The sequence below is a fragment of the Mastacembelus armatus genome, chromosome 16 (genome assembly GCF_900324485.2).
Source record: "Mastacembelus armatus chromosome 16, fMasArm1.2, whole genome shotgun sequence".
Lineage (NCBI taxonomy): Eukaryota > Metazoa > Chordata > Actinopteri > Synbranchiformes > Mastacembelidae > Mastacembelus > Mastacembelus armatus.
In genome coordinates, this window is record NC_046648.1 from 2,948,206 (window position 1) to 2,972,725 (window position 24,520).

The 24,520-nt window shown below is 38.8% G+C and overlaps 1 protein-coding gene across 3 annotated transcripts in view; it reads left to right on the forward strand.

The window, feature by feature from the left end:
- cdkal1 (CDK5 regulatory subunit associated protein 1-like 1) overlaps positions 1-24,520 on the forward strand; it is a 357,840-nt gene that overhangs the window by 12,737 nt on the left and 320,583 nt on the right. For all 3 annotated transcript variants that reach the window (XR_003294900.2, XR_003294899.2, XM_026294297.1), the window contains exon 4: positions 18,558-18,642. Coding sequence is in view for 1 of the 3 variants with exons in the window: in XM_026294297.1 (XP_026150082.1) it covers positions 18,558-18,642 (85 nt within the window). In the remaining 2 variants the exon portion in view is untranslated. The remainder of the gene's footprint in view (positions 1-18,557; positions 18,643-24,520) is intronic.

Below are 24,520 nucleotides of genomic sequence, written 5' to 3' on the forward strand. Positions count from 1 at the left end.
TGTATTTGTGATTTGTGCATGTGCAAGTCCCCTAACCCTGTTCTCTGTCATTGTCTTTGCTACTTTCTTAGGCATGTTATTTGTACTGCAAACTGTTCTGACATTTGTCCAATTATTTATTTATTCTGTTTTTGCAGTTTCTTTTTATTTCCCAGGGAAAGGCAGATCTGTTATTAAAAAATATGAATAAAGGTACGACTTATTTACAGTGGAAAACACTTTGAGTTGTTCTATTTTATAGTAATTTATTAGATGGGCCTCCACCCACCCGTGCTTAGATACTTTTACATGTGCAAAAATGGACACACCAATAATTGATGCTATATGCAGCTTTTCAACGGCCTTATTACTTCTAACGTCTCCTAGGGTTATGCAGTAAGGTGCATGTTATAACTTCCGATAAAGCAGATTGATGAATAAATATTGGTTTTTTGTTCAAATCTGGCAACAGTAAAAATGACAACATGCATTTTTAACAAGACTTGGTTTAGTTTCAAAGTGGTAGAAATATTATCCTACTCTTAGAGTAGAAGAAGGAGTGATACGGTATGAATAACCTTTGCACTTCAACAAATATTTAACACAATATTTATATTAATATGAGTTTTTGTGTTTGCTTCTTTAGTTACTTCTATTCCTTGTACATGTTTTTAACGTTTAGTGTGTCCCTGTGTGGTATATTCTTATAACTGTGTGTCTGCTTTATTTGTAACAGGTGCTTCAATCAGAGCTCTTCCACTCACACAAGGTTATTGGAGTTAGGATAAACAAATATATGTAAATGCACTCGGAGGCTCTTAGAACATCCTCTGTAATTACCAGTCTCCCCACCAACGTCCACATTCCTTCGCTGCTCAGGTCTAAACACATGAGCGACAAACCTGTGCGCTGGAGGGTAGAGGCTGTGATTAAAAGCTTTGCAATATTCATTCAATGTGGTACCAGTGCAGGTAGAGAGATCGGCTGATATGTTCAGGGCAACGATGGGTTTCAATTAAGAGCATTACAGTGATTATTTCTAATATACAGGAATGACAGGTGGAGACATAACATAATGTATGTATAAGTGTGTGTTTGCCCGTGATGCTTATAATTTGAGGAGACATTCCTCAATTGAACAAGGTGCTCCACTAATCTTATCATGTGTTGTATGTGCACAGTGTTTTTCCTACACATTAATTTATTGCATCTTGCTTCTCCCCCTCATTATTATAAACACGCCAGCGCTGCATATTATAAGTGTGTGTTCCCTGTTTTCACAGTACATATGTCCTACTGGTTTCTTTTTGTAATCTTAGTGTTTCTCTGTTTCTTGTCTGTTTCTGTGTCTCTCTCTCTCTCCATCTGTCTTGGTGAACGTTTGTTTTCCCAACATCTTTTCTCCCTTATTCCTTACCTCTCTTTATTCCTCTCTGTATGTGTGATAGTTGGAGACGGAATATAAAAGTATGAGAGTCAGGGGATGGAAACATGAGATGGTTTCAAGCTCTCAACATCATAAGAACATGTTTTGTGCCACCAGGATCCTCCCCCCAAATGCTCTCTATATCAGAAAAATAAAAGCTCTTTACGTCTGGGCTATTTGCATACAATTTGCATATGAACCCCAGCTGGCTGATTTTGGAATGCCAAGAGGCTAAATTCAGTATTTATTACCCGGGACCATAACTAGATTTCACTTTTTTGTGGCATTTGCATCTGATTTGCATGTCCCTCTGCGTGGTTCTGGGAATAAGGGGCCAGATGACCTAAATTGTTTCAATTCCACCCAGAAATAAAAAAGCAGAGGCATGTCTAATTATTACTATTAATCGAATTAGGATGCTTTACATGTGAATCGTAAATATGCAAAATCTTATTAGCTGCACTAGCAATCAGAGTCAGCCTGCTCTTAATACAACTGCTTCAGCACAGAGATAATAAAATCGTGTGTGTGTGTGTGTGTGTGTGTGTGTGTGTTTGTGCGCATGTTTCATGAGGGTGTGCCTAGATGTCTAGACCTCCCATTTCACATCTTTCCTTTCCCAATAGTATTGATGAGAAGCTTCCTTTTGTTTTTTAGGTTCCCTATTTCAGGGCAGACAACCACTCTACGTAGAGCCTCCTCAACGAGATGAGTTTCGACTTTACAGACCTAATTAATCATTGAGGCTAATTAGCATTGTACTGCAATTCATATAGTGTTGCATAGACAGACTGTAGCATACAACAGTGATCTCATAAGTTACTTAATCTCATAAGTTCAGTGTTTTGATTGGATATTTTTGATTTCTTGTTTTTCATTTATACTGTCTGTGGTCTGCAGGTACCTTTCACACATGCCATAGATGTTAACGTTACATCCTTATCTCCCCGTCAAACACTTGTCACGTAGGTAAATGCTCACCACTACACAGAAACTAGTCTTTTCTTCAGCTGATAAACATAATGAGTTGGATTTTCACAGTGAATGCAGAGAAGCTTAAGAGGGGCTTTTCACATGATGGGGAGCATTACACATGTTATGCACAGCAACTGACGTGATAATCATTTGCGGTATAGACTAGTTTGTTTAGAAATTTATCAAATGTTTAGCTTTATAATTGACCCCTGTATGGGAACAGGTTTGCTGGAGGAAACATGAGAACTTTAGACTAGTTCTCTGAGCAGCAAGAACAACTAATAGAACTTGCCTTTCTTTTTCCTCTTCAATGACCAAAACCGCTCTCAGCTCCCACCTCCACTTTTATTGAAGCTTAAGCTCCATCTGCCTCATCTCACATTCAATTGTGTTATTTATTTATTTATCTTCCCGAGGACAGGTGAGCTTCTACATACAGGTGGCTCTTACTTTTTTCTTTACCTTTCTCTCTCTCCTTCTTTGTCTCTCTTCCAGGTGACAGGCGGGAGAAAGAAAACACACTGACACACGTTTCTGGATCCCCCACAGTCTGCTAAAACTTTCTTTTGTGTACATAGCAAATTGACGTGTGTTCTTCCCATGGCCTATTTTAAACTTAAAATTCAACATGTAGACACACACACACACACACCACATCACACAATGAGGGGCAGACACCTCATTGAATATAAACTGCCATCTCCTAGGGCAAACAGCAAATATAATCACATTTGTAATGCCAGAAAATAGTGCGTCAATATTTGTCTAGTCTGTTATTGTTGTGAAATAGGGAACTGACTGTGGTTACCATGGTGTGCATGATTTTGACAGTTGGTGGAAAGACACTCACACACACACACACACACACACACACACACTCACGGAATATGAGAACGCAGTTTGCAAAATCACACTTTCATTTTCATTACTTGGATGATTTTATTTAAGTAAAGAAGAATAACTTTTAGTAACCACTCATCATAATTTAAATATCATATGTGATTATCCATGCACTGGGAGAGTTTCTAGGAATAAATTGGGCCCAAAAATATATTTACACCAGATTTGTCATCCTTTTTATCGTAAAAATAAGCTAATTTCTTTTCTCATTATTAAGTCTGGAAAGCCCATTAATAAAGTATTTTCTCATAAGTAAATATGGATGACTTTAGATGAAAGTTTTGTTTGCCAGTAACACTGGACAGGACAGCTTCAATCCAGATACTGTTTGGATAAGTGCAAAATATATTTTTTTAAAAAAGCATTTAGAGCAAATAACTTATTTTGCTTAACCCGCTTTACATTATTCATATTTACTAGTAAATCAGTTACTGGTCCTGTCTGTGATGCCTTCTGCTGCAATTCATTTGTACATGCAGTTTAAAATAAAGAAATTAAATAGGAGTGCAAATTCAAAGTAAAATTTTGAGAGTTAGAGCTGCACCTTCAAGACAGAGCTATACTGTACATTTCAGGCCTCACGTAGGATTTAATACAGAGCTATTGGCTATTGGGTTGAATTATTCATATTGCATAGGAATATTTTTTTTTTCTGTGCAAATGCTCTTTTTAGGCAGTCATGTATTACTCTTCACTTAAACTGCAGTATGTTGTATCATTGTCAAAATGCCATCAAATAGTATTGAATGAGGGACAGAGATGACAGGATTGGCATTATCAGAGCATTATGCTTTTTAACACTACTGAACACTTCTGCTCTGTATACAGTTAGTCAGCTTCCTCTATTTAGTCCTTGGCACATGAGCAAGTAGCAGGCTAAAATACTCCTGCTTTATAGCTGAAGAACTATACTTAGTGATGGACTTTACAGAGGGTCTGTTACTGTCTGTGTGACTTTTAGTTTGTCTGTTCTGACTTTACTCTGTCGTCAAACAGACTAAAGGCAGAATTCAGAATTCAAATCATGTTAATAATGAGAAGCCAATTATACCAGCCTCCATCTAGAAAATGAAAGCGTATGCCATGTTTCACTGTGAGGTGTGTGTGGTGAAAGTGAAGCCACTGGTATATTACTCTGTCAGTCAGTAACATTCCAGGCCCTTGTTTTTCCCAGACACACTGACTTTTGTGCCCTTGACTCTAATAATCCTCTCTCGCTGTGTGAAATATCTTTTCATGCCTGTGCTGATGATCATAATGGTTTTCTGTCTGAGCTGCAGACTAGTGATTGGCCCCAATTACTGAATGAACCTGAGGCTTCAAATCATCCTGTCTATGCAAGGTGAGATATGTAATGGCAAAAATCTATTTAGGCCTGGTTTCCATCCACTGCATGTACGCAGCTCGCCAAATCACACGTTCGCAGGAAATCACAGGAAGTCCTCTGCCAGATGTAATATTCTTCTTCCATTTTTTTTTCTTTTTTTTTTTTACATATGCAGCCCAGGTGTGCACTGTAAGCCCTCTTATCATCTTTAGCTGTGATTGCTGTCAAACTTAATGTGCAAATGTATTTATTTATCCAGTCAACCCCCTAATCCATCCCCAGACACACACAGAAAACTCAATATAATGACTTCTTCTAGCAGGTTATAAATACTGGTCCAGTGGAAAAGCGCAGTAGTAGTTGTTGTTTCTACTATTTTTAGTCTTCGAGAAGGGTCTTAGTCTGGACTCAGGTGCACCACACTGTGTCTGTGTGATCAGATCTAAGAGAGACAGATTGTCTCCAGGCTTTTGCCCTGTAGAAGCAAACTTGTGCCATCCAAATTAGCAAGTGGCTTGTCTCACAGCATTCATCATTCCTGCTCCACTTTCAGCTGAGCTCTCCTGCTATTTTTCACTTAGATACCCTCACTTAATCTTCTAATGCTAGGTCTCTCCTTTGTGCACCCTCATTATTTTGTTCTTTTTGTCTTTTCCTCTGTGTTTTTATCATTTTCTTTCTGCGATACTACTTTCATTTTATTTCCTCAAACCCAACCTCTGTCTCCAACTCTCTATCTCTTTATGTTCTCTTCAGCTTTGCAGTACTTTGCTTTTTTTTTCTTTTCTGTCGCTCAACCTCCATCTCTCTGTATGTCTTTCTCTTGAATCCTTCCATCCCTCTCTGTCCTCCATCCTTCTCCTTTCTGTCTCTGTGCCTCTATCTGTCAGCCTGACTCCCTCTCCAACAGTAATGGACTCAGAGTAGTTAAGAACAGCACAGAAATCCAGAGGGAATAGATGTTTCTAAGATGTTGTCAAACTGTTAGCTTGAGTGCTGTGGTGGACCCCTGCTGTGCCTAACTTGGCATTCACTTCCCGCTCCTTAGTGCACACTGACAGACAGCGACGCGCCACACGCACACACACACGCACACACACACGCACACACACGCACACACACGCACACACACGCACACACACGCACACACACGCACACACACGCACAGAGCCATATCTGTCTCAGATTATTATTATTATGCACATTCTACAAAAAAACATTCCTGTGAATTTTTGCCACTTAACTAAGCTGATCCAGACGTGGTTAAAAGTGTTGGTACTCCACCTAAAAAATGAAATATTCTCTACAATGGTGCAGAACTAACACTAATTGGCATCCACAATTCTCTGTCATGTTACTTTAGGTGTTATGATCAATCATATTTTAAATAAGACAAGAAATGAAAGTTGCCTGCACAGCAATATTCTTCCTTAACCTAATGTATACCAGACTCTTCTATCACAGCAATCACACTTTTTTTTTTGAAGATCTTGATGAAACTTCTACATATTGGCTGCAAAGTGTGTGGAAGCAAACCTCTGTTTCTCTCAGGTTTGATCGGTGCCTTCTCTCAGCTGTGAGTTTCATTTGTTTCCATAGAAGTTCAATTGGATTAAGATCAGGACTCAAAGCAGGTCACTGCAGGAATGATTCAGTGTTTTCTTCTCATCTAGTCTTTTATCTGTGCGTTTTGGATTATTGTCCTTTGAGCTGTCATAGCCTGTGATTTGGACAGAGCTCTCTGACTCTGGACAATATGTTTTGCTCCAGAATCCCATGAAAATCTTCCGATTTCATTGTTCAGTGCATAGAGTCAAAGCATCCTGTACCAGATACAGCAAAGCAACCCCACAACATAACAGAGCCTCCTTTATGTTTAACGCTGGGGATGGTGTTCTTTTGATGATCTTTGAAAGTTTAATATTTTCTTCTGTGAACATGAAGCTGTAAACAGAAATCTCTTAGTATTTAATCTGTCCAAAGAGCTTCCTCCCAGAAACACGTTGGCTTTTAAACATGCATTTTTGCAAATTCTAGTCTCTTTTTTTATTTTTAATTTTTTTATGTTTCTCTAACATGGGGGTTTTCTGGTGTCTGAGGTATAGTGTGACTTGACACTGGAGGCCATCTTATGTCAGTTTTGAAGCTGTTCTTTTTCACCATTAAAACAATCTCAACTATCACTACAATCAACTTTGTAGTATTTAACCACTTCTAAGGGGTAATTTTGACCACATAATCGAAAAACGTGAACAAGGCACCACCACTATCCACATAACATTGTAAAAATTGTTTAAATATGGAAAATGTGACTTTCACTCTCAGCTTCTGCGATTTTGGTCTCCGCAGCTGCTCACTGTGTCCTGCTGAAGCTACATAACTATATTAAACTAATCGATAAATACATTAACTGCCAACTATTTAATAGATTTTCATTGATTAGTTGTTGCAGCCCTAACTTTAATAACAAATCGATCATCAAAACGGTTTCCTTTTTTTGCTGTTAACTATCAGCTCCGATTAAATTTTATTTTTTGTGATTCTCACATCGTAAGGTCTAAACATGAATAGTTTGCTGTGCAGTTTTTATTCTTGTGACTGACAGGTGCTAGTGTAATCTGAGTATGTGTGCATGTCTAGCCACACTTAGCATGAGTAGCTGTACTGACTGTGTGTGTGTTTGTGGGTGTGGGTGCGTGTGAATGTGCATGCATGTGGAGCCACAGTCAGCGTCCCCTTAATGACAGTTGATTGCATTATCATCCATGGTTGAGTGGTTGCTCACACAGCAAGACGGATAGACCAACCGCCAAAACCCCAAGGTCCCTCTGTGTGTGTGTGTGTGTGTGTGTGTGTGTGTCTGTGTGTGTGTGTGTGTGTGTGTGTGTCTGTCTGTGTCTGTGTCTTTTTTAGTATTTGACTCTTTGCCTGTGTGAGTGGTTTCTTGTAAAATGTGATTGGAGGTGAAACTCGTAAGTCCTCTAAGGCCCATTCACTCTTTGCCACGTCAGCGAAGCAAACGTGCAGCTACACACAGATATGCACAAATGTACAGATAAACTGTCACACAGACACACACTCCCTGTGGAGGGGGAACCTTTTAGACAGAAATGTCAGCTGGGAATCTGTCTTGTTGTCCCAATCAGACATGCCCAGCTTGTCACTACCCACACACATTCTCACTCACATGCTTTGGGAATATGTTTTTCCCCAAGTAGTTGTAGATGTTACATTTGGGCCAGTTTATCAGTGCCCATCATAATATCGGCTTTGTTAGATGTAATAAACTCTAAAAGAGAAATTGCACATTTTTATTCCTTACATTAAATGCTGTCAGTTCTTCTATTCATATATTGGTGTGTTTCCTGGGATGGATCAGTCCTTCACACCGATACATATTGACTGAAGAAATACATTTTGTGATGTGACAACTTAACTTAAAACATTTCAAAGTTGACATTTTTCTTCTTGTTTCTTCCTGTGAAAGTAATTCAACATTGAGCTCTGTTTCAGTGAGATCTGATCTTTTCTATTTTTGGTTTTTGATCATTTTGCCTGATGTTATTCTGTACTGTATAATGTGACACATTAAGACTGTAATAGCGTTGGATTAACACAGTTAGAAATGGCTTAGACAAAGTGTTTTTTATTATTTTATTGCACTAAATTTAATCTGGCCTTTAAATTGAAAAGTTTAATGCTAATCATTTAACATTTTACACTTTCTAATGATAATAATATTTACCTGCTTGAAGCAACTGTTTTGGTGAACTATTTTCCTTTAGCACTAATGTGATTTAAACATATGAGACAAGTAATGTGACTGGCTCAGAGGCCGGCGATTAAACACCTCGTCCTCCACATTATGTTTCAGGCTGGCATGCAGCTGTCTGGTCAGCCAATCAGCCCGTAAGGGCAGGGCTTGTTAGCTCAGTCAAGTGTACCCATTCACCCCAAAGCTACCCCTTTGCCCCGGTATGCTTACTCCGACAAACCACCACTGCTCTGTATCCCAAGGTCAGCATGTCCTGTGTGTTTCTTTGTGTGTGTAAAGTGAGAGATGGGGCAGCAGAGGAGGAAGGATGATGTGTTTGAGGTTGAGGGTGTAATGAACAAAGGGGAGAAGACAAATAATGAGAGAGGTGTGTGTGAGTGTGAGTTTGTATATATGTGTGCATGTGAGAGTTTATGGGTTTGTGTGTGTGTGTGGGATGGACTGGAAAATGGGTCATGTTGTGGACTCTGTGTGTAGCACCAGGAGCATCATATTGACCCCAAGGGCTGCTGTCTGCCTCTACACTGTCTCTTACACACACACTTACAAGTACTGTACACATACACATCCAGACGTCTCTGTCAGTACCCTCATATATCATCCGCTATAGCTGAAGGCCAGACCAGAATCACAGACGCCATAGATCTGTTTCTTTGGTCTGTTAAATCCACACATTTAAAACACTGAATGGACTCAGAGAGAGTAGAGTTGACGTGTATGGAAAATCTGATCCAAAATCGAGTGAGAACCAATGCACCGCAAAGACGGCAAGTACAAACAACCATTGCGTCTTCTTGCTTTGCTCTTGATAAAGAACAAAGATATAAAAAAAAGAGAGATAAATGTATTTCTTTTGAGGGCAAGTTATGCAATGTGTGCACCGCTGGTGAGGGAATGTCAGAGAAAGTCTGGAAACTTGTTAAGTAGGTTCGTTTGAAATGGAAAGTATGATACTTTAGCCACCCTGATAGCAGTGAACATGGGGTTATATATGATATATATCTATTATGGAGACAGAGGGAGAATTTCAGGAGCCTGCATGAAAGGTTTATGGAGCTTGGAAATCTCCTGAGTCCTCCTGAGCTCTTTTTCGCTCCATAAATATACAGGATCTGACTGCAATGAACTTCCCTGAACTGCCTGAAAAGCCCAAGCTGGATGCTTTATAATTAGTGAGAACGAAAATAAAAAGTATTTAAAACAAATCTGTTTGCAGAGTAATCATCATGGGAGCGCCATAGAGATGTAAAGCAAGATTACCATTTCATTCAAGTCTTTAATTATTTGGATCACAGTGTCAATTACAGAAAATGTTACTCTAAGGCTTTGTAAATTAACCTGTTGCTTATTTTTACTGTTGTTTTTTTTTTATTCCAGTAAAGAAGTGAAAGTGTAGAAAAATCATACTTGTATGAAATATGTGTTTATTGTGGAAATGCTTGTTGAATCATTAATTATCCACAGTCTGTCTTACAAATGAATAAATGAATTAAGGGGCTTTTGTAATGACTTTTCACCTTCATCTCAAAATGTATGCAGCTTTCAGAAGTTAGATTTCAAATCAAACCTTGACTTCCATGTGTTCTCCATCTACAGAAAATTTGCCTGCGAGCTGTTGAACAATATTTGCACTATGTCCCTTTTCAGATTAAGTAGAAATAAAAGACTTGACAAAATTGTCTTTGTAATCAGCTGCGAACGCTGCAATCTTATGATGGAGTAGAGAGAATGAAGAGAGGGAAAGGTCTCAGGTTAATATTGGGTTTGCAAGGTGCAGTAGAAATGGATAAAGGCAAAAAATGGGAAAAGGAGAAGACTAGAAATAAAGAGAACATTGGAAAGAATAGAAAGTGGTGACAAGGGGATTGCAACTGAAATAAGAAAGAGTGAGGAAAGAAGAAAGTGAGTCGATGTAATATATGGTAGAAAATGAGTTAGGAGGAGAGTGGAAATATACAGTTTAGGTAATGTGGGGAAAATGAAAAGGAGAAGAGAAGAAAAAGGTTGGAAGTAGAGTAAAAGAGCAATGGTGGTTTTAGGATGTTGTGGTAAAATATCAGGTATGTGCGTGTTGATGGAAGCTTAACAGCACTGTGAATTACACCTATCTCTTCTTACCTCCCACTGTGCCCATGGTTTGTATTTTCACACACACACACACTGCAGTAAAATATAGTTATTTGAAGCAGCCCTGAAAGCCATGTTTTACTGCTTTCAGGTTACATTTCTGAAAATTTATTTCATTCACTTCCAGAAAATGTCATTCTGTCCTCAGCTGACCCTGTGAATTCACCACTGGCATTTTTTTTACCTGTGGTATTTAGAGAACCTGGCCATATACAGCCAATATTGCAGTTGCTGGAAAATGTCCAGAGCTGGTAAGACCCAGGAATAAAAATAATTAGGTTCCTTATTTGTTTATTTATTCATTTTTGAGCTGCATCTCTACAACTAAACAGAGTTTTTATTATTAAAGCAGTATTTTTGTCCACAGATTTAATAGTCACTTCTAATTCTGTGTTGCTTGCAGCCAGCTGTGGTGATTTGCTTGCCACCTTTCTTTGTTTCCTCATTCCACTGTCATTGGCTTAGTCCATATAAGCTACTACACCTTGACTTTCTCTTGTTAAGCGATAGCACTTGATCTTCTATGGTCACCATGGACAAGGAGAAATTCAGTTGTTCGAGGTATAAAGGCAATCCAGTGTACATTACCTGTCCTTGGCTATATTCACCTGATACCACTTCTTAATAAGTGTGGAGTCAAGACTGCAACCCTTTCTACAAATGTTTTCACACACATCTTCCCAACATTATAAAGATATTATGAAGAAATTAAAAACTTACTACCAAGATTTTACTGGAGTATTGACTTTACAGAGTTAGGAATTATGTAGTAAAGAAGTTAACATGCAAAGAATAGCACTCTAAGTTGCTTTTATGACCTTTACATCATGTTTTCTTATGCACATTTGGTTCTTGTAGATATTTTAACTGCATTATACTGTGGCTTTTTTATGTGGCACAATAGTAACTTGCAACCATTGAGGAAATGTGAGAGTTATAACCAGCTACATTTAGGAAAATGGACAAATTCAGTCTTTCTCACACAAGTACGAATGGCAGCTGTTTGTTTGTTTACAGTGAACAGCTGAATTGAATTTACAGTTTACTGTTTTCATTTGTGAATTGGCACATCTGCATACAGTGGCTACATGGGAGTTTGGGGAAATTATCTTATTTCCATTCTTGCTTTTATTGTTTGTTCCTCTGCTTTCTGACCCTCCAGCTGAGCCTAATTTCTGTTTCTCTGTGGGGTACTGCACACGCACACGCACACACACACACACACACACACACACACACACACACACACACCTGTGGGTAAAAATTGACAACATAGAAAATGTGCGAATAGAGTGGAATACATTTTTTGATAGTGTTTCCTAAACAAAATATTGATATAATTTTAAAGACCAACATACGTACACAAACATGACAAATGTACAAAAACATATTAGTCATTAAATGTATGTTTTTCTGGATTACATTAATGAAACAAGTGGTTTGTTTTCAGATTAGTGTGGTTCTTACTGAGACTTCACTTTGCAGGTTCTTTTCCCCCAGTCCTTCCACCTTCTCCATGTCTATTCACTGTTTTCTACTTTTATTTTTCTTTCATCAAATGTCACATTTTGTTGGTCTGGCTTTGTTACTTATTACTCATTTTTGCTCACATTGGTGGTCATCCCTAAACCCTGTTTGGGTGTTGACTATCACCTGCCTCCACTTCACGCTCTGCTTCTTTTATTTCTCTCACACAATGACCCTTTTCCATAGCTGTCTTTTTTTTTTTTTTTTTTGAAATTCCTTTTGCTTTCTTTTGTATTATATACACCAGCAGCAGTTCTCTCTCCTCTGCTTTTGGCCATCTTTCTGTCCATACTTATAGTACACACACCTGCTTCCATAACCCTTTCTCCTCATTTCCATAGGGAGTCTGGGATTGAAATGTGTTGTATATGTGTATACGCATACACACTGACCCCAGGTGCTGCCTTTCCAACATCCCAGCTTCTTCTATATGATTTGGTTGTGGGGTGAATTTTGTGTATTTGTGTGATAATCAGTCTCACACCTGCACAGAAGCACACACAGGGATGCATGGATTAGATTTAGTCATTTGGGTCAGTCAATGGGGATGTTTTTTTAAAAAAATGAGCTAAGGCACACACACACATACAAATGGATTCATACACACACACACACACACAAATGCAGAAGCTGGTTTCATTGTGTGTTTTTGTGTGCAGTGTGGCCATCTGTATGAGATTGGTGGAATTCCTTATATTCCTTATCAGAGAAACACACACACACACTAAAACAATTTATTTTAGGTGTCAGCTGCTGTGGTCAACTAGAAAATATTTCTGATATTGGATAATATATAAAATAGACTTTTCATCTATGGCCTGCAGACTGAGTGAAATTGTCATTATTGTACTGGTGTGTGTGTGTGTATGTGTGTGACAGAGAGAGATTTGTAGCTGTAAAGGTACCCTCAATACTCCCCAGCAACTACTAAAATAAAATAAAATAGAAATGAAAAAAAATAATCTAATAAAAGCAAGCCTTATTAAATTATTCCAGGGCTCAGATAGTGTCATACGTGTTTCAGGAACTGTTCTTTGTGGTTTCTTGTTTAATTATAACATTTTAATTTTGTTTTCTGATCTCAATGTAGGAGTGTCCTCACCCATCTCTTTACACACTCTTCATACCTGAACTTCAGACTGTTTGCAAGTTTAATATAGGGCTAACACACACACACACACACACACACACACACACACACACACACACACACACACTTACTCTCACATAGACATGTCTGGATATTCACCCTTACGTTCACACTCAAAACAGGCTGCTTGTCCTTTGGGCTTTTTCTTTATCAGATAAAAGATAAGTCAACAGTTTTTGTGCACATTCTGTTTTAACAACTTATCACAATTGCCTTATGGCTATGATACCCAAAAATAACCAAATCACTCCTTTGCCATTGGCTGAGCGTCTATGCATATGCAAATCTTATGAGAACTTGACTTTTCAAAGATTTACCAACAGCAGAGTTTTTTTTTTTTTTTTTCTGCCATAGAAATTTATGGGCACTTAAATGTTGAGTCATTGAGGTTTTCCTCGGGCTACTTTTCCACACTGAATAACCGACTAAATGCATATGTTACCTATTCACTAAAAGTAAGTCCACTCCATGCAACGTACAGTGATCTGTTTTCCTACAGGCACTATGCAAAATACATTTTTATGCAGTTTTCCTTAGGTGCAAATGTATTTTCTGTGGCAATTTAGATGATATTGGTTTATGGCGGAGAAGAGGCTAGGCTAGAGTGTGTTACTGATGATTAGGTGGCACAATGCAGGTACTCATTTTGGACTGAAGTTGAATTTGTATTAAAACCTACTCAGACCACTTCTTTCTAGTGCAGGTTTTGACTTTATTTGAAACACACAAACCTCTTTAAAATCGAAAACCAACGCTCGGTTCCAATATAACAAGTCCATCCTCCCTCTCTTTGCAACACTTTTTGACCACTCAGTATCTAACAGGAAGGACACATGCTGCAATCATCCAGAGAAAGCTCCTTTAAATCTTTTATGACATTTTTTTTTTTAAACATAAAAATTAAGCTAAATATTTTTATGCTATGTGGAAAAGACATATAAGAACATGGTGTTGTTGATGTGCAAAGAAGCACATTTGTCTAATCAATAACACCACACAATTATTAATCTTATATGATGTGGACACGTAACATATGTTAGATTTTTTTCTTTTATTTTAAACTCTGGAGCAGAACAAAATTGTATTCACCTGCTGTAGGAAAACAAATCTGTTACCTGCAGTTACTTCTAAATCAATTCTGTACCCAACCTGACCCGACCTCACCCATAAATACATGCTCAGAACTGCTCAGGGCCAGACTACAGTTGGACACAGAAAGGCAAGATGTGATGAATGATAAAAAAAAAAATCGTAACCACAGGAAAATAGAGGTTCTGATGTTGTGTTAATGTTTTCCTCTGACCAGTTACAGAGTTTAACTGATTACTCACTCAATGATACACTGAGTAATCAAACAGCAAAGTCAAGTTTCCAACTCAACTTTCTTATATGTGCAGTTAACCACAGTTAAATGTAACAAGCTGAAATTTCATGTTTTCCCAGGCTATTCTAATACAGCATCTGCAGTCCAATGTACCGGTTTACTTGTAACTAAATTTTACATGATTTTCCTGCAAGTCGACTGAATTTCAGTCATTATGGCAACAAAATTTGAAAGACGACTCTCAATCATTTCTGAATCAAGATGCAACAACACACTGGCCAAAAAGCATTTAGTTACTAAGTGTCCAATTGTTTCTAAAAAATCTTGGCATAATGTGTCAAAATTCTCTCACAGTTCTGTCCCTATCAAGCTGAACTTATTCCAATTAAAGCTAAGATGTGGATTTAATGCTGCATCAGTTATTTTTTCTTTAAAGCAGCACTACGTAGCTTTTTGTAGACCTTTAAAATAATGTCTCTAGAATTATTTCGGTGGTAGAACAACTGGATGAAATCTACCACTGGTTCAGCCTGAGCGGCCGCACATCGGCTACAACAGCATTATGCAATTTTCATGTTCAGGTAGGATCACTGAGCCCCGCCCATCTGCTGCCAGTGGAAGAGTGAGACCTGCTTTATGGCATACGTCACGTTTTACTCGTAGCCTGGGTGGAGTTAGCCAACAGCTAACTATAGAGACGAAACCATCTTACACAGGATTCTCAAAACCAACGTCATGGCAGAAACCAAAGAGGGTTAGTATTGTGCTGCCCACAGGGAAGCTTTAACAGCGACAGTATTTAATTGAAAGTATTTAAATTTAATTTGGTAATTGAGCTTCTCAACCCGATGAGGGAAACCGTGAGCAAAAGTTACATAGTGTTGCTTTAAATCCAATGTGCTGAAACACATTGGACTTAAACACACAGCCTAAAGAGCAAAGAAACGTGTAACTGTTCAAATATTTATGATCTCTACTCCATTTGCCCGAACATTTTATATAGCTTATGTAGTCAGTGTTGTCTTTTGTCAAGGGTTCCTAAAACATCATACTCAGACCCATTGTGGCGTCAGATTTCTCTCATTTTCTTCAATCCCACCACTTGTAGACTTTTTAAACAAACACAGTCCTCCAGAGATGGACTTGTCACAGCTGTAGCTCAATATTGTACATATAACCCTAAACGTCATGAACCGCTGTCTAAAAAAAATGTTGTTTTAAAGTGAAAGAAATGACAGTAACTGAGATGACATAGACTTATTAAAGCCACGTTTCTCATACCTAAACCAAGGTTGAAGTGTTCCGAGTTGTTCACAGTGGCTTGTGCATCTGACTTTGTCATTTGCTCTGCTGTTTTCCCATGAGGCTACGCCTCTAACAGCCCTTTATAACTGAGAAGCAGCTGCTTCCACAGTTAATTTCCAAGCCTGGTGGTGGCTTTGACCCTTGGCTCGCTTGCAGCAGAAGCAGCAATGAACAAGACCATGTGGTTGCTACCAATGTGAGGCTGGCACAGATCCTCTTATTTTTGTCTGAGTCAACTTTTGCCACTGGACAGGGATGGATTGTTGTTCTTGCTGCAGTGTGTTTCTGCTGAGACCAATACAGGATCAAAAACAGCTGCTGCTGTTGTCACTTCCCAGACTGAAAGGGCCTTAGAGATTTTAAGCTGCAAATACCAGAAAATTAGTCATTACAGTGGGCATTTGGACAGAATCCATGGCCGCCTTGCTTCAACAATATAAAAACAAGGATTTGAAAGTCATGTGAACTGGAGCTATTTGGCCTCTGTCATGGGTTAGGGTTAGGGGCAGGTATAAAATTAACATGCACTGGTACGTTGTGGTCACTGTAGATGGGACTGTATTGGACATGTTTGTACTGTGTGTGTTAAATTGATGAAAAGCTTATTGTTGGTCTGAAAAGTCTCCCTTGGGACAATAACCACACAGCTGAGACCACTCCCACTAGTCCTCTGTGTCTGTGTGTGTCTTTGCATGTGTGTGTGAGTATTTTTTTTTTTTTTTTTTGCTAAACTGTGGGGTTTACACAGTGACATGTGGGGACTCAGCTCCCCACTATGTAAAACGCAGTTTCTAAGAGACGATTTGGTTTCTGGTCATAGTGAGGTAAGGCTTAGGATAAGGATAAAGGTTAAGTTAGGGCAAGTCTCCAGGAAATTGTACCCACAAGAAGCATATGTGCGTCTATGTGTGTGCGCGTGTGTGTGCATTGGCAAACAAATAAAGGTAGGCATAATGGCTACACTTTCTCAGTTGAACTTATTCTGTCTCTCTCTCTCTGTTTTTGCCTTTCCCAGATACACACACACACACACACACACACACACGCACACATTCAGTTTGTGTTTGTGTTTTTGGCCTTTCCATTTATAATCTTCTCCCAAAGGACAGTTCCAATTCCCTACAACACACAAAGGCCCAAACAGACTGAGCTCATGATTCACATCTTACCAGTATGAGTCATGTTATTTTCAGTGCTTTTATAAGACGGGCAGCTGCACTTCTGTTTTGAGGTTGAAACATCATCAAGCTTTACTGTCTGATACAATAAGCTAATGCATCTTTTGTCTTTGTTTTCTATTCTCATGTAGGTCTGAATGTGCACCCAAGATATCGATTGTTCAGTGAAAATATGGAGGAGAGTGAATAGACCTCACTTTATTTGTGACTAATTTGATAAATGGTGTTGTATGTTTATAGTTTGTCCTTGGTCTAGAAGCTGGATGTGCACAATACCAATATAACCTTTGAGAGGTAATTTTGACTTGTGCTCACAACTTCAAAGGTCTTTTTCATGATTAAGACCTGGTTTTAGGGCTAAGTTATGGTAAAGTATTGGGATTAGGTTGTGACAGTTGAGGTTAGTAGAAGGGTCTGTGAAATAAGTTTATATTATGTTAATGAGTGTCTTCACAAAGATGGAGTGATTTTGTTTTGTTGGGAGTGAGGGCTTGAGAAGGACTGTTTACCTAAGGCAGGGTGTGGTACAGCTTGTAATCTCCCTCTTTTCCACATCCTGGGATCTGCTGTGTGAAAGCTGCTCTAAGTGTTTATCAAATTAACTAATTCAGGACTCTGTGTGTGTGTGTGTGTGTGTGTGTGTGACTGCAGCTGGGAAGTGGATTCTGAATGAAATACGTGTGTCTTGGTGTTTGTCAGCTTTCCTGACACTGCCATTACAAGGGAGCAATACAATACACCGGTGTGTGTCTGTGTGAGCTCATGTGCATGTTATTAAATGTGTTTAATTGACCTTTAAAGTTTAAGTTACTCATGTTTGAGTATCTGAACAACAGAGCTATTATGGCTGCCAATTTCTGGATGGCAAAGGAGACACTTAGAAAGCTTCTTTAGCTCATAACAGTGAGTTGAATAGTTTTCAGTATTCAAAATCCAGGTAGGGAAAGAGCCTGCAATGGGCAATCATAAATGCAAGATGGTACACAACTCAGATGATGTCTTCAAAAAAATGAGTAAGTTGAGTCTGTTCCCAGGTTCAAAGATGAACTTTTATTCCCAAAATATAATTCCTCTGTTTGACCTTGTCAGTGACGCTAACAGCAAAATGACAGGACACGTTATGGCATTTACGTTTCTCTCCCATCAGGCAGTATAAATAAATTTTAAGGTGTCTGTACAGCTTCATTTAAAAAGCATATCATAAACAGGTGGCATCTCTACTCTACTGCCGTATCATTTTCTATTTTATCTATTTATTTTTTCAAGTAAATGAAAACAACTGAATGTTAATATTAAATGTTTCACTCAAGGACTCAAATGCTTTTCACAATTTAGAGACGTTGAGTAGATGCAGTTGTTTCAGACAAAGAAACCACAGATCAGCATGTCAGATTATTTCTTTCTTTCTTTTTTTTTTTTTTAAGGTTAACTTTCTTGAATCATGAACCATATGTCTTGTTTTGTGGTGTGTGTTGATCGTGAGTTCTAGGTTTTCTTTCTTTATGCAGTCATCTCTTATGATTATGCCTGTTGAAAAAATAAACTTCTGTTTCTGTTTCAATAGATGACCCAACACAAGCAGACCTGTGGTTGCTGAACAGCTGCACTGTGAAAAGCCCTGCAGAGGACCACTTCAGAAACTCAATCAAGTACTGAAAAACACTTAATACACATTTTACCTCCATTTTTATTATATTATGTGGCCATTAGAAAAGACTAGAACATGATCACGTGAATAGCCAAGTTCATGAGTAGGTTCCATGTCTGTTTGTATGAGGTGAATGGATTCAATCAGAATATAAAAGTTGTCTTTTTAAAAACGTTGTCATCAAATAGTCTGACAGAGTAATTACATTTTTCAAACCCAATGACAGATAAAGATTTAAAATGTGAGGTAAACAGAATTAAGTGACTCAGGTCCTGGAATAGCTTCAGTTGTTTCAAAACTTTGTGGACATATTCAAAAAAGTGCTTTTTTCTATTTAGAAATGTGTGTGTGCATGCACACCTACTCGCTGTTCCACTGATCACTCGCAGAGAAACACACACAAATTTGCATAAACAGAGAAATTAAGCTAGAAACTGTTTAGCATTTTGATTAATTTCCCACCATCAGGGGCACATACACCTGGCAGGTGTATGCTTTTGTGGTAGTGAGAAGGAATATGAGCGATAAAGTCACCAGGTGATTATCTTTTGTAAAATCAGGATTTTGTCATTGACAACAGCATTAATCCCAACTTTAATGAGGATTATGTAAACATATTGACACGTGATACATTAACTGTTAGCAGATAAAATTTTTCACCCTAATGTGAGGTGGAAAATAATTCAGTTCATGTAAAATTTTAAATAATATTTGTTTGTTGTGTAAAATCCAGCTAATCCATTTAAGCCTGTCTCTAGGGGACACTGGGAGAACTGCATAGATTTAATAGACCTCTACACTGGCTACCGCTGCTTATCAAATATAAATGGCTTGCATATTGAATGTAATCACAAATTCAGATTTTCATTGCAATATGACATTATACCCCAAATGACCTCTGACAAATTTAAAAATTATTGCATGGCTTGCATGGGGAACCTGTACATACTCAGCCGATGGTAGAACCTTGGATCCAGGAGGAACAATGCGGTTTTTGTCCCGGTTGTAGAACACTGGACTGGCTCTATACCATCTTCAGGGTGCTCGAGGGTTCATGGGAGTTTGGCCAAACAGTTCACATGTGCTTTGTGAACTTGGGGAAGGCATTCGACCGCATCCCTTGTGACATCCTGTGGGAGGTGCTCTAGGAGTATGTGGTCCAGGGACCTTTGCTAAGGTCTGTCTGGTCTCTGTACAACCCACTTACATGGTCCCACTACATGTCAAACTCCAGCAGGGCTGCCTTTTGTCACCTGTTCTGTTCATTATTTTTATGGACAGAATTTCTAGGCGCAGCCAGGGGCCGGAGGGAGTCCAGGTTGTGGGCCACAGGATTTCATCTCTGCTTTTTGCAGATGTTGTTGTCCTGTTGTCTCCATGGAGCCAGGACCTACAGCGTGCACTGGGGCGCTTTGCCCAGGGGAGAGATACTGCCTCAGGTGGACTAGTTTAAGTATATCCGTATTTGAATGGACAAATTGTAGGCTTTTTAGTTGGTAGACTGTTGGATGGTGATTTGCATTTTTGGCTAAATGCAATTTATCATCTGTCACATTTTACATTTTGGATGTCTGTATCACCAGAATGCAGCCCATTTATTATAAGGCAATATTACACTTTGAAGGGTGAGCAATTTCACTTGGCCAACTTGATCTGTGCAATCTTCCTGTCTTTTTGTTTCAGCCTTCACTCCACGCCTGCTTTCTCTTTCACTCTGTCACATCACATTTTGTGCAAAGAATTTTTCAGTTGTAATGCACAAAACAATAAGACACTTCAAGACTTTGAAAATGCCTTGCTTGTTGATGCCAGAGTTACTCTTTGACTGGAAATCATCCGGCTGTAATGCTAATGCAATTAATGCTCTATTCACTGCAAAGGATACACACACAAGAGGAATAAAGTTTTTTTTTTTTTTTTTTTTGTCCTTTTACCATTTGAATGAGGGTGACGCAAAAGTGAAGGGGTACAGGATCAGAGAAAATCCAAATGCCCACTTAAGTCTCTTTTTTCCCCTCATGTTTTTCTTTGACTTTTCTTCATGTGATCGACGGAGGGGAAAAAACAACACAGGAGGCAGGCACAAGAGCTGCCTCGTGTTCAGTCACACGCTGGCCGTTATGCCACCATCTCCTGGTACCACACACACACGCACTTATAATTCTCTCACACATTTGCACATTCTGAGGCATCATGTGTCTGGTGGTCCTAAAAATGTCTCATTTTATTTTGTTGTGTTTATTTTTGAGCACTTGTCTTAAATAACTAAATTTAAATCAAAATTGTTGAGGTTAGGTTGCTTGTTTGCAATATAGTAAAAGTTACTATAAGGCTGATGAGCAAGTTGGACATGCAACGGCTGATGTGAAACCCCCCCCCAGCTAAAAAGACAGATAAATGTATGCGATGCATTGTATCTATACTTGTTATAGACCATAATTTGCTGGTAACTGTGGAAAGCTGGGAAAGATGTAACTGTTTCAGATTACTTAAGTGTTCTGCTCACAATAACAGTGAGATCCAGCTGCCTCTATAAAGCAGCTTTATCTATGCAGAGATGCTTCTGGACAATGCAAACTGTAAGAATAGCTGGTATTAATGTGCCAGCTAATGGCCTTCATCTGCTAATGTGTACATTTGTGTGTCTCAACTCCTTTGTTTGGAGTGATAGTTGGAGACCCTTGCACTGTATGTGCTGTTGTGCTGTGTTGTTCGGAATACTTTTTTTTCTGTAGTCATGCTACTGCACTTTGTCAAAACACAAAGGTGATGTTAAAGGAGACTGACCAGGCCACCCTTTATGCTGGACGTTTTTTTTAAATGATCCCAGTAAGGGAGGGGGGGAACATCAAGAACTCTTTCATAACTTCCTGTAAAAGGAAAAATCTGTTTTCTAACTCTACATCTGTGCATGTTTTATACATTCTCCTTTTTTAAAAAATTTAATCTAGCAGCACTTAGCTCCTGTGTTTGTTGAAAGCATTTTGTCGCCTGTATTGTCATCCTGCCCCATATCACTAGTGAGGGTGTTTGTGTACTTGTACATTAGTGTGTAAAATGAATTGTTCCCATGGCTGTGGCATGTGGGACATTACTTATGAACAACACACACAAAGCAGTGGTCACAGAAGTAACAATCAGTGTCCTAGTAAATGAGTTGAGGGGTTTAGAATGGAAGCACAGGAGCTTTCAACGGTCTCCTATCATGGTTTTGAGGTAAGGCAGTGAAAAGACAGTTTATTACTTCTGGAGAGCTGGGGCTTAGTTTGCATCCATGCCAAGTGTGTGGGATAGAGAGTTGTGTCTGTGTGTGTCTGTTTGTAGAGGTGGGAGGAGGAATTACTGTGTGAGAGAATGCCAACGGATATGCATATGGAGGATATATGTTATGTTGTTGAAAGACCACAAGACTGGGCCTGCAGCTAAAAACACACACACACACACACGCACATAACTCCTTATGAAGCCAGTGCTGTGCTGATTCTGTTTACGTGAGCATAAGTACAGGAGGTTTGCATCACTTTAGGTAAAATCTGCAGTGAGTCTAGACATTTGCCTTTATCAAGGACGCCTAGGCCAGATTCAAGATTGGTTTTATGCTGATGTAATGTATAAATACTTACATGATGTCAAAGGCCAGTCATTTTTTAACTTAATTCTCTTCTGTGTTGTGGTTGCACCACTTCTCTGTTGCCATCTGCATCCTGAAATGAAGCTGTTTTGTATCATTTGGTTCAGCAGGCAAGGGTGGGTTGATGTATGGGAGATGGGATTCCTTCCAGCTTTTTTTAAATTGATGCGATACTCTGTTTTGCTGTTCACTCCGTCAGCAAGATTTGTAAATCTCGAATTGCCTAAACTGCTAATAGAGCAGCTTCTAAATGCTAAACAGTCAATTAGGGTGGGTATTTGCATGTGTTTTTGAAATGCTGAAATCTATAGTGTAATTCAGTGTCAGAGACCTCTCAAATCAATGAACATGGAACACGTTTAAGAAACAGTTGCTCAACAGCATTTAATTAAACTGCTCCATGTTTGTGGGTGTGTTTGGTATGTGTGTTAGTGTTTTTGTGATTGTGTGTGTGTTTGCACTTGGCTGTTTGTAATAATTTGTATGATCTAGGGAATATGTGCTTGATGAATTAGAACCCAACTTGGAGTTCTGTTGAGCAGTTCCCACAATATATTTGCATTAATTTGAGTATTTTTTTAATATTCATGAACCAGCAATAAAAATGAAAAGGCGTTGATGTTAATTGAAAAGGGAAACATAACACACAGTTATGTGAACTCTTGTTCAAAAAAGTCCAAAGTGTGTGTGCTGTGGGTATAATGTGTATTTATCACAGGATATATAATATGGCCCTAGGCTACAATAGAGTCTACTGTTGGCTCAGTGTTGTATATGGGCAACAAATATGTATAAGCATATATCAGGAGTTTGTCTCTCTCCAGGTCACACAATTTGACCTGCATCTCAATGCAGGGTCCATGATTTGATCATAATTGATGCAGCTACATTTGTTACAACACAATACAAGCTATTCTCCAACATTCATGTTTGAACCTGTGTTAAAGAGCATTAAAACTCATTTTAAAACCTAGAGTTCAGAGATGTAAGGGTGAGAAATTTTCTTTTTATGGTGCTTATAATGTAGCTGAATGCAGCTGTTTATTTGGCCCTCACAGCAAGTTGTTTTAAAAGAACAGACGCAACTGAAGTGACTGACATTAATGCCAGAATTGTTTCCTTTTTGTCAGGACATGACAGTGAGGTATACACAATTTGAAATCTGCAGTGACCTTTAGAGTTGTTTACTAAAGGCAGTTGTTTTATGTCTCTGTTCGCCCAGCCCAGCAGATACACACAGGCATGGATTTGTAACTCACTAGACTCACACACACACACACACACACACACACACACACACACACACACACACACACACACACACAGATTGGTGCCTAGGGCTGGTTTTGGTACAACCCAGAGATTGGCATTTAATCTGTCAGTTCTGCAGGGCATTAGCCTACATTTTGGGGGGAACAGACAGACACCAAATTGGTCAGGGAAAGATAGAGACAGACTGACAGACAGAGGGATAAAAGGCAGTGGAGGAGAAGAGGGGCAGTGATAGAGTTCAGGCATCCTGATGTGTTGACCTCAGTGAGCCCAGGGCTGTGTGAGAACCACACCAAGGCCAGGGCTGGCCTATACATGACCTTGCTATTAACATGTCTTCCTCTACATACTGTAGTTAAGAGTGTACTCTACTCTGCGTTTTGTCTTTCTGATTTTTTTTTTGGGGGGTTTTCTTTGGTCGAATTTGATTTGCTGTTTTCTTTTATTCTATAATACATATACCAACAGTTTTATTTAGCTTTGCCACAAATAGTTGTCTGTTTAGCAGTTGAGCTGGATAAGCAACTTCACTTCTGTGTATATTAAGCAGCATTTTGTTTAATTCTGTTTTGGTGATGCTAAGATGAGATGCCCTAAGGTGACATCTGGGCCAGTATGTGTATGACCTATACAGGGCTTGCATACCTGTATAGGTACTGTGTGTAACTACAGTCCCTTCAAACAGTGTAGTAAACAATGCTTGTTTTGCATAATTTTCCCTTAACAGTATCTGAAGGTGTTAGATTCATTAGATGCTTCAGGTGCATCTAATGAAGATGAAGATGCAGATGCCTGAGGTGACTTACCTTGACTCACCACGGTGCTGAGCTGTGTTTGATCCTGACTGGAAGCTCCAGCCTTGATCTAACTCACATAAACCTTTTTACAGGATTTATATAATAATCAGGTCAGCATCCCATATTCCAGCCCCCACAAACTTATCCCTTTTAAAATCACTTACTTGCTGTCAGGCTAG